Source organism: Neomonachus schauinslandi, chromosome 2 (assembly GCF_002201575.2).
Source record: "Neomonachus schauinslandi chromosome 2, ASM220157v2, whole genome shotgun sequence".
NCBI classification, from domain to species: domain Eukaryota; kingdom Metazoa; phylum Chordata; class Mammalia; order Carnivora; family Phocidae; genus Neomonachus; species Neomonachus schauinslandi.
The window spans coordinates 123,277,854-123,292,260 of record NC_058404.1 but is presented as its reverse complement, the minus strand read 5'-3'; the positions used below and the strand labels follow the sequence as shown (position 1 = coordinate 123,292,260).

General features: G+C 37.7%; 1 protein-coding gene across 1 annotated transcript in view; it reads right to left on the bottom strand.

Moving 5' to 3' along the window:
- Positions 1-8,459, bottom strand: part of STPG2 (sperm tail PG-rich repeat containing 2) — a 307,549-nt gene extending 299,090 nt beyond the window's left edge. The window contains exon 1 of the mRNA XM_021680406.1: positions 8,351-8,459. Coding sequence (XP_021536081.1) covers positions 8,351-8,459 — 109 coding nt within the window. The remainder of the gene's footprint in view (positions 1-8,350) is intronic.
- Between the last annotated feature and the right edge of the window lie 5,948 nt (positions 8,460-14,407).

Here is a 14,407-nt window from a genome sequence, read left to right as displayed (position 1 = left end):
CTCATGGGTTGGAAAAACAAATATTGTTAAAATGTCTATGCTACCAAGAGCAATTTACACATTCAATGCAATCCCTATCAAAATATCATCAACTTTTTTCACAGAGCTGGAACAAATCATCCTAAAATTTGTATGGAACCAGAAAAGACCCTGAATAGCCAAAGGAATGTTGAAAAAGAAAACCAAAGCTGGTGGCATCAAAACCCCGGACTTCAAGCTCTATTACAAAGCTATAATTATCAAGACAGTATGGTACTGGCATAAAAACAGACACATAGATCAATGGAACAGAATAGAGAGCCCAGAAATGGACCCTCAACTCTATAGTCAACTAATCTTCCACAAAGCAGGAAAGAATAGCAAATAGAAAAAAGACAGTCTCTTCAACAAATGTTGTTGGGAAAATTGGACAGCCACATGCAGAAGAATGAAACTGGACCATTTCCTTACACCAGACACAAAAATAGACTCAAAATGTATGAAAGACCTAAATGTGAGACAGGAATCCATCAAAATCCTTGAGGAGAACACAGGCAGCAACCTCTTCGACCTTGGCCACAGCAACTTCTTGCTAGGCACATCTCCAAAGGCTGGGGAAACAGGCAAAAATGAACTATTGGGACTTCATCAAGATAAAAAGCTTTTGCACAGCAAAGGAAACATTCGACAAAACCAAAAGACAACCAACAGAATAGGAGAAAATATCTGCAAATGACATAACAGATAAAGGGCTATTATCTAAAATCTATAAAGAACTTATCAAACTCAACACCCAAAGAACAATAATCCAATCAAGAAATGGGCAGAAGACATGAACAGACACTTTTCCAAAGGGACATCCAAAATGGCCAACAGACAGTTGAAAAAGTGCTCAACATCACTCGGCATCAGGGAACTACAAATCAAAACCACAATGAGACCACCTCACACCAGTCAGAATGGCTAAAATTAACAAGTCAGGAAATGACAGATATTGGCGAGGGGGCAGAGAAAGGGGAACCCTCCTGCACTGTTGGTGGGAATGCAAGCTGGTGCAGCCACTCTGGAAAACAGTATGGAGGGTCCCCAGCAATTCCACTACTGGGTATTTACCCCAAAGATACAAATGTAGTGATTGGAAGGGGCACCTACATTCCAATGTTTATAGCAGCAATGTCCACAATAGCTAAACTGGAAAGAGCCCAGATGTTCATCAACAGATGAATGGATAAAGAAGATGTGGTATCTACATACAATGGAATACTACCCAGCCATCAAAAAAAAAAAAAAAAAAAAAGGAAATCTTGCCATGTGCAACAACATGGATGGAACTAGAAGGCATTATGCTACGGGAAATAAGTCAATCAGAGAAAGACAATTATCATATGATCTCACTGATATGTGGAATTTAAGAAACAAAAAGAGGATCATAGGGGAAGAGAGGGAAAAATAAAATAAGATGAAATCAGAGAGGGAGACAAACCATAAGAGACTCTTAAGCATAGGAAACAAATAGGGTTGCTGGAGGAGAGAAAGGTGGGGGGATGAGATAACTGGGTGATGGACATTAAGGAGGGCATGTTATGTAATGAGCCCTGGGTATTATATAAGACTGATGAATCACTGACCTCTACCTCTGAAACCAATAATACATTATATGTTAATTAAATTTAAATAAAAATAAATATTTTTTTAAAAAGAACACTAAAATATCTATTATAAATATTCTCCATATGTTCAACAAGGTAGAAGAAAAATGAACATGATGAGGAGATAAAGGGAAGATATAAAAATACCGAATCAAACTTCTGAAATGAAAAGTACACTGGTATGGGGCACCTGGCTGGCTCAGTCAGAAGGGCATGCGACTTTTGATCCAGGGTCATGAGTTCAAGCCCCACAGTGGGTATCAAAATTACTTAAATAAAAACTTTAAAAAAAATACACTGATAGAGTTAATGACAAATTTTATGTGAGTTAATAACAGATATTTTTTCTCAATTCTTAATCTCTTGAAAAATAACTATTTAAAGCAAAAATAATTTCAAATTATTGTGAGATTATAGCATATATAGAAGTAGAGTATCTGACCACAATAGCACAAAAGATGAGATGGGAGAAATGGAAGCACACTCTTGTAAGGTTCATATACTATATGTGAAGTAGTGGTACAATATTATTTGAAGGTAGACTGTGATAGGTTAGAGATGTATATTGTAAACCCCAGAACAACCACTAAAAAATAAAGAAGTATAGCTGGTAAAGCAATAGTAGAGGTAAAAACAAAATCATTTAAAAAAATAAAAAAAACAACTAAACTCATTCAACAAAGGTAGGGATAAGAGAAAAGAGAAACAAAGAAGAGATGAGATAAATAGAAAACAAATATCAAGAGAGTAAATTTAAACACAACAATATTGATAATTAAATTAAATAGAAAAGTTCTAAACACCCCAATATAAAAGGCAGAGGATGTCAATTTGGATAAAAAAGTAAGACCTAACTTTATGCTGTAGACAGAAAACCCTCATCACACATAAAGACATAGAAGTGTTTTTTTTGTGTGTGGTTTTTTTAAAAGATTTTATTTATTTATTTGAGAGAGAGAGAGACAGCAAGAGAGGGAACACAAGCAGGGGGAGTAGGAGAGGGAGAAGCAGGCTTCCCACCAAGCAGGGAGCCCAATGCAGGGCTCAATCCCAGGACTCTGGGATCATGACCTGAGCCGAAGGCAGACGCTTAACGACTGAGCCACCCAGGCGCCCCTAAAGACCTAGAAGTTAAAAATAAAAGGATGGAAAAGATATACCGTGCATCCATGAATCAAAGGAAGCTGAAGTGACTACATTAAAATCAGACAAAGCAGATCTTGAACAACGAACACTAGAGATAAGAGAGACATTTTATTATGATAAAGGGGTCATTTCATCAACAGGATTTAATAATCCATAAAGATCAGCAAGGAAATAATTGCCATAAAAATCATTACAGTGCTTACCTGTAGGGGAGAGGAAAGAAGGTATAATTGAAAGGGAAATTGGGCAATATTATATTTCTTGAGTATTTACTTTTGATGCCATAATTTTTATGCAATTTTCTACATGAAGTGTTTAATCTTACAAGTAAAAGTTTTTTGAGTTTTTTAATTTAGGTTCATACAATATGAGGTAATGTGAGATAAATATGAAAACTAAGAAAGCTAAGTTCAGACTAGTTCTTAGGCAGATGTCCTAACACCATGGCAGAGATTCTAACTGAATCTACCTAAACAAGTGTGAAATTAATTGCAAAATACTGAAATTCATAGAAAAATGGAAAAGAAAAAACAAAAAAAACACACAATAGCCCCATGTATTCAAGAAAGCCAGTACTCATAAAATCTTCATTGAAGCTTTCCAAAATTAATTATATAGAATCTTTCATCAATAAGCTAAAAGTTTGGGGGGTTTTTAAAAGATTTTATTTATTTATTTAACAGAGAGAGACACAGCAAGAAAGGGAACACAAGCAGGGGGAGTGAGAGAGGGAGAAGCAGGCTTTCCCACTGAGCAGGGAGCCCGACACGGGGCTCAATCCCAGGACCCTGGGATCATGACCTGAGCCGAAGGCAGACGCTTAACAACTGAGCCACCCAGGCCCCCCAATAGGCTAAAAGTTTATATGAAATACTGACCTCAAGTAAAACCACAAGAAAATTAAAGTGTTTATACTGATTAGCTCCATGAAAGAAGGACTGGTCTGTTTTATTCATAACTGTATACATAATGTTTACATTTAGAGTGGCAAACTGTCCTAGCATGCTCAGGACATAGAACTTTTAGTGCTAAAACCAGGACATTCCCATATAAATCAAGATGTTTAGGGCGCCTGGGTGGCTCAGTTGGTTAAGCGACTGCCTTCGGCTCAGGTCATGATCCTGGAGTCCCTGGATCGAGTCCCGCATCGGGCTCCCTGCTTGGCGGGGAGTCTGCTTCTCCCTCTGACCCTCCTTCCTCTCATGCTCTCTGTCTCTCATTCTCTCTCTCTCTCAAATAAATAAATAAAATCTTTAAAAAAAAAAAAAAAAAAGATGTTTGGCCACCCTATCATAGTGCCCTGCATATTAGTAAATAAATATAGAATTCATAGGTGATATTCTAAACTACACCTTTAGTCATTCATTCAACAATAGTGAATGCTTTATTGTGTGTGGAGAGAGGCAGTGAGGGTATAATAACGAATAAGCTAAAACTCTGGCCTCCAATAGTGGGAAAGCCAGAAAAATAAATAATTATACTACAAACAGTGCTGCCAATAATTAAGGTATAAAATATAGAAGAAGAAGGTTCTGGGGAATTAGGGTTAATGGAGTATGAGATAAAAGGTTTAGTTTGGGACATATGGATATATTGGCATATGAAGTGCCAACTATGAATGATAAATCAAACTGTCAGGTAGAAAGAAGAAATTAAGAATACAGGAGAAGGAAATATTTGAAAAGAAAGAAAGAAGTTCAGTTTGGGAAATATTGAGTTTGAGGCACCAACAGCAGAAGATAAATCAAACTGGCATGAAGCAATAAAAGATAGTCCATTCTGAGAAAGAAGGTGGGCAGCATGTGATTAAAGGGCAAGTTCTATAGCCACAGCTACTGCCACAAAACAAAAAGGTCATTCTTCAGATAAAAGCAATAACTAGACCTTTGAAACATACTCATCTTCAGGGACATCAACATATACAGCAATCACATATATATAGTTTATTTAAACTTAAAGACAGATTGCATTTCCTGAGATTGTCTCCCTAAATTCTGACTGGCTAATAAGATAAATCATTATTGGTGGCATAAGCTCATAGGCACAAGTGCAAGACCATGGACTGCTCATGTTTCTGTGGCAGGTAAAGCTAACCACTCCTCCATCAAAGAAGAAATCTGGGAGAGAGTATATTTAGGAGCTGGTGTTACCCAGCTTAGATAACTGATACAGAACCAATATAGATAACCAATATACAGCTGATGTAGGGTGCCATTTATTATGTAAATCAAGTTCAAAAAGCAATTAAATTCTCCTTAGCACAATATGCCAGGAAAAGTCACATTACTAAACAGACTGTTTTATATTTTACTAGGCTGGTTGTCTCTGGAGAAAATTTGCTTTGATGAGAAAAAATACCCTTCCTTCTTAGATAAATGTGAGAAAGTCAGGAATAGTTCTCAATAATCTGGAATTGGAATATCCATTCTCTCTCCTACTCATGAAATCAGAGCAGCTCAGTCCTGTTCTTTTTAGGCTGCAAATCCTGGGTTGAAAAGAGTCTCTCTGATTAAATGGCTGAAGGCTGAGGCAATGAAGTTTGCAGACTGGGGTGAAAAGAATTTCCTGAGGAAAATGTGAAAATAATACACTGGAGGATTGACCAAGCAGGCTACAGTAGTACGAGAGTGGTAATTAGGAAAGAGAAAAGTTGGGAATAACGAGTATTTGCATCTTTCTCTTGAAGATCTAAGACTCTAAGGTCCTCTGCTCTTCTGTGGTTCAAGGTAACAAGTTATATAAAGTCCCAACATCTATTCTTCCTACATCATACTCTATAAAATCTACCTGACCCTTAATTGAAATAACTGTATATTTCTGCACAGACCAGTGTTTGCTGATCTTAAAGAGGGGTAAAATAGAATGAACCTAGGAAAGAGATAATAGCTACTTTTAAATTATCCAGTAAAGAAATGATACTTGTACCTTCTATTAATTATCAGCATGTTGTCACTGAGTATTGCTAAAACAGGGCTCAACAGGATACAGCTGCTTTGAGTGGCCAAGCATAGAATTTCCTAGTTTCTTTCATAGTTCAGCAAGGCAAAATTCTATAAAACAGTAAAAGAAGGGCCTTGCAACACCCCACTTACTGCTCTCTAAGCAGAGTTCACATTAAGTCATGAAGTGAGTTTTTAATTCTATGTGTAGCTCATTAGACTTTTTAAAAATTTTATTCCAAGAATTACCATTTGTTTTTTTTTTTTTAAATTAAGCATCTAAGGGTTATGGTATTGAGCTAAAAACTGAGAACAGCAGTAAAGATCATGGCTATTGCCTCTAAGAGAATCACATTTAGTGTGGCAGCCAGATAAGTTAACAGATAATTAAGATATAGTATCAAAGTGCTACAAAGTGTCATTAAGAAGTCAAAGAAAGACTTGAGAAATAGTAGAGTCAAAGAACAATTTCACTTTTCCTGAGTCTAAAAGAGTAAGTAGGACTCAGCCAGATGAGGAAGGAAGAGCACACTAGGCAAAGTATCAGCAGTTACAAAAGCATGGAGGTGAGTGAGCATGAACTTCTAGAAAATGCAAAGTTGAAACTGCTGATATGTATGTGGGGCAGTGTTGGGTATAGGTGAGAGAGAATGTGGGAGGCCAGGTAAGGGATCAGACCATGAAGAATCTTATTCACTATGCTAAGTAATTCAGATTTTAACCTTAATGTTAAAAGGATTTTTTTTAAACAAATAACATAATTATATCCTAGGAAGATCACTTTAGCTATAAGAGAGAAGTTGAAAACTGAAATAGAGGAAAACAGCAATATTTTATTGGTTTAATTCAGAATAGAAATAATGAGCCCTGAACAGTCAAGGGAAGTTACATGAAGAAAGGGAACTAATTTAAGAGACAATGAGAAGATAGAATCAATAGATCTTAATGATCAATGAGCGTGGTCAGTCAGAGAAGTCTAGAATAATTCCAAAGTTTAAAATTTATAATTGACTGATAGGGAATTTTTCAAAGGGGCTAGTAATGATGGGGGAAATGATGAACTCAGACACTTGGGAGTTTCAGATGTCAGAGACTACCCAGATAAAGATGTTCAAAAAAGTAATGGCAATAAGAAGGCCCTAAGATCAGGAGAAAGTTCATCTTAGAGATATAAATCACCTATATCTCTAAAGACTTTCTTCTGGGATGAATCAGAATCAGAATAGGGATAGTAGTCAAAGCCATGGATTTGAACAAGAAAGTGCACTAGAAAAGAAACCAGCAAAGGACAGAAAATACACTATATAAACATTTAAAAGACCTTTAGAAAAATAATCACCTGACAATGAAGACAATGAAGGATTGATTGTCGAGGAGAAAAATGATTGCCTTATTCAACGTTTAACAATTGTTAATGATTAGGTCCTAACCATGCATCAGGCAGTTTCAAGACGATAACAGGAAAAAGAACCAGGAAAAAATGATGATGTTATAGATACCAGGGGAAGAAATATTTCTAAAGACAGTGTTCAGCTGTGTCAAAATAAAATAAGGATTGAAAAGCATCACAGGTATAAGTATTTTGGGTGGTGGTTGGTGGTTAATACATTGTTAGGGAGGTTAATGTCTCTAACGATTCAATTGTATTAAATACAGACATAGGCTCCAAGAACACTGATACTGATATCAGATGCTGAAAAGCAGTAAAATTCAAAAATTAAAACAATGACAAATCTGCACTCCACCCAAAGAAACTTAAATCAACCTAATATCCTAATGTCATCAGTCATGTAAACACAGTAATGGCATTTGTTTAAAAATAGAGTGTAACAATAGGGGAAATGCAGATTAACAAGGGAAAAACTATAATTTGGATGGTAGTAAGCTCCACAAAATCATCAAATTAGAAAAAGCAGAAAGCAAATTATAAGTATTTGTTAAATGCTTCCCCTAAGTCACTAACTGCAAGTGAGAGAAAATAATTATTGCAAGTAATTATTTAAATTATCCATTCCCACTCCATCTCTTCAAGTATAGCTCCCCCCTCCCCCCCCCCCCCCCCCCCCCCCCCCTCCCCTAATAAACCCCCCCCCCCCCCCCCCCCCGCAAATGTGGGCTCTCATTAGTATGTTCAAAAAGAAGATGGACATGGCCAGTTAGGAAGCATCTATCAAAAAATACACGGGACTATCTTTAAATCATACTGCAAACTAGAAATATAAAAGTTACACTTTAGTAAATGAAGTGTCTCTAGTTAATGGTAGCAAAGGTGTGTGAGTGAAGCAGACAGGATTACAAAGAAACAGCAGACGGTAAGAAATAACACAGGATTTGGGACTCATATAGTCATCAGAGCCAGGAAATCAAAATCCGAGATTTAACCTGTACAACTGAAAGTAGGATGGAGATAACCATTGTAGCATCAAAAGTCCTAGCCATACGCTTACTGACCTTGCGAAATGAGACAAATGATTTTACCATTTATCACCTGTAAAATTAGGAGAGTATTTTCCCTGCCTATTTTATGTTTTGTTACACTTATGAAGTGGTAGCATTATGTTTAACAAGTACACAGAAGCGGGCCTGGCTGAAAGTGAGGTGCCTGTCACAGAAGGCTTGCCTTTCCCTACCTCTTACCTTTTGCCTGCTCCTTCAGGAAAGGTACCTGGTAAGTTCCAGGACCCACATGCTCCTCAGTGCTGCCACCTTCAACCAATCTGAGCAAGCGGGGAGCTCGATCATACATAATTGTGGGAGGGTGGGACAGGGCGGGAGGAACCGCAGCTGTAAAAGGGTAAAAACAAGGTGACTAGAGGTGTGGAGCAAAAGGAAGCTGACGACAGTCTGAAGAAGGTCGAGGAGAATTTGAATAAATGGACGAACTACCATAGAGGCTATCTCCCACCTGCTCATTGGGGTCAGATTTTCCCTAGGTCAATTTATAGCCCGGTGGTGAAGTGAAAGGGAGCGCGACCAGGGATAGGATATCCCACACAACCATCTATCTGTTCCCCAGGTGAGAGTGAAGTGCTCCGCCGAGAAAGGAGATTATAAAGTAGGCGCCAGTCCCTGTACTTCCGGTCTTCCCTCCGCCCATTTCTCTCCGCCCCGGAAGTCTCTAGGAGCGAGGGGTCGAAGTGCTCCTCCCTGGCCAAGCTCTCCGAACTTGCGCGCGGGGCTGCGGACGTCCCGCCTCCTTACGCCCTACGCTCACCGCGTACTGAACAGAAGAGCCGGGGGAATCTGGGAGTTCCTCTTGCGGCACCAACAGCTTTAAGTCTTGTGCTCGTCGGAAAAGCTCTAGAAAACACGTTAGAAGGAGTTAGAGCTCACTTGACCATGATCCCTTTCCGCTATAAACCAGTTAGAGCGGCAGGGAAGACACTAGCAAAAACTGTGAAAGAAAAAACCATTCTCTCCAAGCAGAGCCTAGGTTCTGCAAGCTCAGCACCCACTCCTACTACAACTACATTCGCACCCTCAAAGGAAAACGCCTCTGACTCTATCGTACAGATAATCCAAACTACGAAGAGAATCTCAGGAAGTGGTGGTGACAAGAAACAGAGAACCCGAGGAAGGAGAGGAAAAGCTCACCAACCGAAGCAATGCAAAGGGCAGGTAACAGAAAGCTGTGTTTGTTGTCTCATGCCAGGCAACGGCAACATTGACTCCTCACTCTGTTTATAAGCAAGGGCTTGAGAAAGCCCAGTCCACCCCCCCAGAACCAATGGGTCTCTTAACCTTAGGCCGAAGGAACCTGGCTTGTGCAAAGGTCTTAAGGAGTCTATGTCAGAATCCACCTTAAAGTGGTCTCTGGCAGTTTTTTTCAGCAAGAATCCCTTCCACAGTCTAATCACCCTTAAAGGCTTAAATAAATACTGCCTTGACCATACCTCACCCCCAAATGAGCTACAGTACTTTAACTTGTATCTACTACAAATTTTTATAGTATTTATAGTGTATAGAATATGATTTGATACCCAATTCTGTGGGTCATTTATTGTGACAATTGTTCCATATAGGTTAGAATGCTCTCCATACAAAGCTATCTGCTTCTAAAGGATATATCTGTAGTGCCCTTTTCTTTTTCCTACTCAGTAGCTAGCTGAATAATTATTTACTTAAAAAACACATATTGGCAAATTATATATATATATATATGGGCATATATTATAGACTGCTGCTAGGCTATGGGGATACAAAGATACAACAAAGTTCAGCCTCGGCTATTCTTTATGGAATGGGGAAAGAGATGTGTATTAGCCATAATATGAGGTGACAAGAGAGATGTATAAAATAAAAAAACTACTGCAGGACTTTGGAACCCACCTCTTCCTACTAAGAAACTAGATGCTGATCCGTAATCCTTTCTCGTTGACTCATTTCTCCTTGCATGTTTGCAGAAAGCCTCATAGTTTTCTCAAAGTTATTTAAACTTTAGTTTCCCAAGCTTCAACAGATACCCATTGAGATCTAGAACCAGATTTAAACTAGATTAAACTAAACCAGATTAAAAACTAGATTTTATGATACAGTATGAAAAGAGTCACAGAGGCAAAAAGAGAAAAATCTGTATGCTTTGGAGGATGATCCAGTGGTGCTGTAAATTAGCTTTCTATTGGTGGACATTCCTTAAGGACTTCATTTTCCCTTGACCCAAACAAGAATAGAAACCCAGAAAGCAAATTCAGGTCTAGGCCATCTTTGTAGTAGACACTGGTGTGGACTGACAACCTCCTTCTGGCTGTTCATGTCTGTTGTGGCCTTGATTACTCTTTCCTTGGGTAGATTTGGGTTTGAGATTGGTAACGGAAGTGATAAAGCAGAGTTTATCTGCTTTTTGTCTTGATTTTATTTTTGGCCAGTGAGCCTACCCTAATTTAGACGGAAAGAGTTCTTCATAGAGTCTATCCTAGCTTATTTGCAGATCTCAAAGCAGGACTTTGTGACCTTAATACCTTTGTACCAGCTACAAATACAGTGTTTTTCTATCTTGCCTGCCCCCTCAGTGCATGTTCTTTTCTCAAGGACCTCACAGAAGGGTAGCTGATGAATGGCAGAACTCTAATGTTGCTGGGTCTTGTGACCAGATCCTATCTAAATAACACACCTCTGTATCTAAATAAAGGTACAACCTCTACAATCTTTATAATTTTTTAATACTTGGAGTCTCTAACAATCTCCATTCTTAACACAGAGTCTTTCTTTAAAAAGTTTTTAGTGTGAAAATCCTTCCTTTATTTCCTTGGTCACTGTGGCTGTTCTTTCCACCTTTCCCAGCTATTATTTCCTTCTTATGATTCAATAACAAGAATGATACACCATATTTCAGAATTGGAAAATCTTTTTAAATGAGAGCAGTAAATCTTTTTCATTATCTCTCATTATAGTATTTCCTGAATAGTTTAGAATGAATGTGCTGCAGAAAAAAATACATTAACACAGAATTATAATTACATATAAAGACAAAATAAAGAATTTGGTTCAGCGTTTCTCAGTTCCTGCAAAATAGTCTTAATGCTAATTAACCACCTTATACAACTATTTCCATGGTATTAGTAAAAAATGGAACCTATGTTTGAGCTAAGATTTATTTGACTACAAAATTTGGGTTCTTTCCATTCCTCCATGTTGGCTACCACTAGAATAAACTTTAAAATGAAGTTTGAATAAATCAGATTGATTCTTTATCAAATATGTTAGCTACAGTGAAGAACTCCATAGTCACCAATTTTTCCTTATAACATTCTGAGGATTAAGTAGATAGCAGGTGATATCTGCAGTATTGCATGAGATGTGGGAATTCTGCCTTCAATAGCTTTAAATACCTTATAAATATTATAAAACAATTGGTTTTGAAAACTAATTTCTTCAGCCCATTATGATTTGGTTTCCATTGTTTTGCTTTTTGTAAAAATAAAAATCAAATAATAGTAATACATCACTTGGTATGTATTATACAACAGAATGTACTTTGTCAGTGTTATTAGTGGTCACATTGTAAAGTGATATGCATTCAAGTTAAAATGGTAAAAATACTTATATAATCATTTGAAGCTTACAAAATATATTTTATGTTCAGTATTTTGTTTAATATAAATTTGTTTCTCTAAACTGCAGACTTAATATGATTCTGAAATATCAGAATTTCATGAAATGTATTTTAAAAATTATATGATGTTATCAGTGACCACCTGATTTTTTTCACTTACATTCCTTGAGCGCCTATTATATGCTAGCACTGTGTGAAGCACCTTATATGAATAATCTAAATCATTTCTCATATAACTCATGAGGTAGGTTCTATTAATATCTTTATTAGTATGCTGAAAGCCATTAAATTTCTCACCCAATATCACATAGTTAATGAATAACAGAGCTGGATTTCAAGCTAGTCAGTTTGACTCTAGACCTGTTTTCTTCTTCTTCTTTTTTTTTTTTAAGTATGCTCCAATGTGGGGCTTGAACTCATGACCCTGAGCTTGAGACCTGAGCTGATATCAAGAGTCGAACACTTAACCGACTGAGTCACCAGGACCCCTCTAGACCTGTTCTCATATTATAAGGGACATTATAAGGGACATATTCCCAACTATGCCCTACTTTCACACCCAATAATTTTTTCCTCAGTTCTTCTTTGAGATTGGCTATATGTTAGTTAATTCATCTAAAAAAGGAAGACTGGAGGTAGTCTTTCAGGGGTGATATGGTGACTCCTTGATGGCAGGGAACCAGGATGCTCTGTTATGCTGCTCCATATCCTGATATATGCCTCCCAGTCTGAGCTGAGCTCATGGTCTAAAAATTATCTGCTAGAGTTCCAACCGTTATAAGCAGCAGGAAGGTAAAATAAAAGTATGCCCTCCTCCCTTTCAAGGAGACTTCGCAGAAGTAACACATAGAAAATATGTACTTACATTTCATTGGCCCAAACTACGTCAACAGGCACATATAGCTATAAAAGAGCCTGGGGGGAAAAAAGGAAAAAGAGGCTGGGAAACATAGCCTATCTCTGGGTATCAGGTTCTATCACTAAGGAGAAGGGAGTCCATGTAAAGAGAAACACTTCTCAGTTTTTTCCACAATAGCCTTTTTGGGAAACCTTTCCCTCCCTTGGTGTCCAAGGTACTGTACTTTCCAGGTTCTCATTATACTGTCCCTTAACAGCATCTACTTTCTCCTCTAATTTTTGTTTTTTTTTTCTCTCATTTTTCTTTCTGTCCCATCTTCGCTCTTTCTCCCTGGAATCATTCATTCTCAAACCATGTATCCTCTTTGAGATTCAGGCATTTCCAAGTGTCTGCTCAACATTTAAATATAAGTGATCCACCATCACTTCAAATTAAATATTCTCAAACTTTAATTCATTTTTTCTCTGGAAGGCCTGATCGTACTCCTAATCTCCTATTTCTGTTCAGAAGAGCAATATCTTTCCATACATAAGGCTTAAAACCTCTTAGACTACTTCCACTCTTTGTGCTCCCACATCCAAACAGCGGCCAGTTCCACTGTTTCCACCTGTGATCTTTCTGAAATCCACCCCTCACCGCATTCTCGCTGTCATTTTGATGCCCTCAACCCTACTGATTTGGTGCATTCTAACATCTCAACTGGAATCCCTTAATAACTTGTCTGTTACAAGTTATCCCACACACTACAGTTAGGTTAATCTTCCTAAGTACAGTTTTGAAAATGTCACTCTCCATGCTAAAAAATCTCCTATTGCTACTGTGTAAGTTTGGCACTGGATGTTTCAAGCAAGCCAATCTACCTTTCCATTTCTGTATCTTCCAGCACTCCCCAACCACACATGTTACATAATGTTGACACAAACCTTGCCCTTTTCATTTCTGTGCTTTTGTTCAAGACTTTATCTCTGCCTGGAAATGCCCTTCCTTCACTTATTATCTATGAATGTTAAACTCTAGGGAACATCATTTTTTAATTACAGCATTTAGATAGCACATTTTAAAGAGTACATTTTTAATGTTTTTTGAATTTTTTAAAAGGATACTAAAATATAAAATGAAACACCAGCAAAGCAATATTACTTTTGATACCAGGTTAGTACTTTAAATTTAATGAGAATTTTGTAAATTTAATTTAAAAAATTTATAAATTTATGAAATAACAAAGGAGTACTGGCTTCTCCTTCAGAAAAAAAAAAAATGAACCATGCTTATAGTAATTATTCATCTCCTAAAGGTTTTCACAAACATCTGCATTTGCTAATAGTTTTTGTTGCTTTTTTAAAAAATATTGTTCTAGAGGCACCTGGCTGGCTGTCGTTGGAGCATGCAGTTCTTGATCTCATGGTTATGGGTTTGAGCCCCATGTTGGGTGTAGAGATTACTTAAAAATAAAATCTTTTTTTAAAAAAGTATTGTTCTGGCATACCTGGGTGGCTCAGTCAGTTAAGTGTCTGCCTTCTGCTCAGGTCATGATCCTGGGGTCCTGGGAATGAGCCCCACATCGGGCTCTCTGCGCAGCAGGGGGGCCTGCTTCTCTCCCTCCCTCTGCCTGCTGCTCCCCCTGCTTGTGCTCTCTCTCTCTGACAAAAATAAATAATTAAAAAATTAAAAAAAAAAAAAGTATTGTTCCTAGGATCTCCTGGGTGGCTCAGTCAGTTAAGCATCTGCCTTCAGGTCAGGTCATGATCCCAGGGTCCTGGGATCAAGCCCCACATCGGGCTCC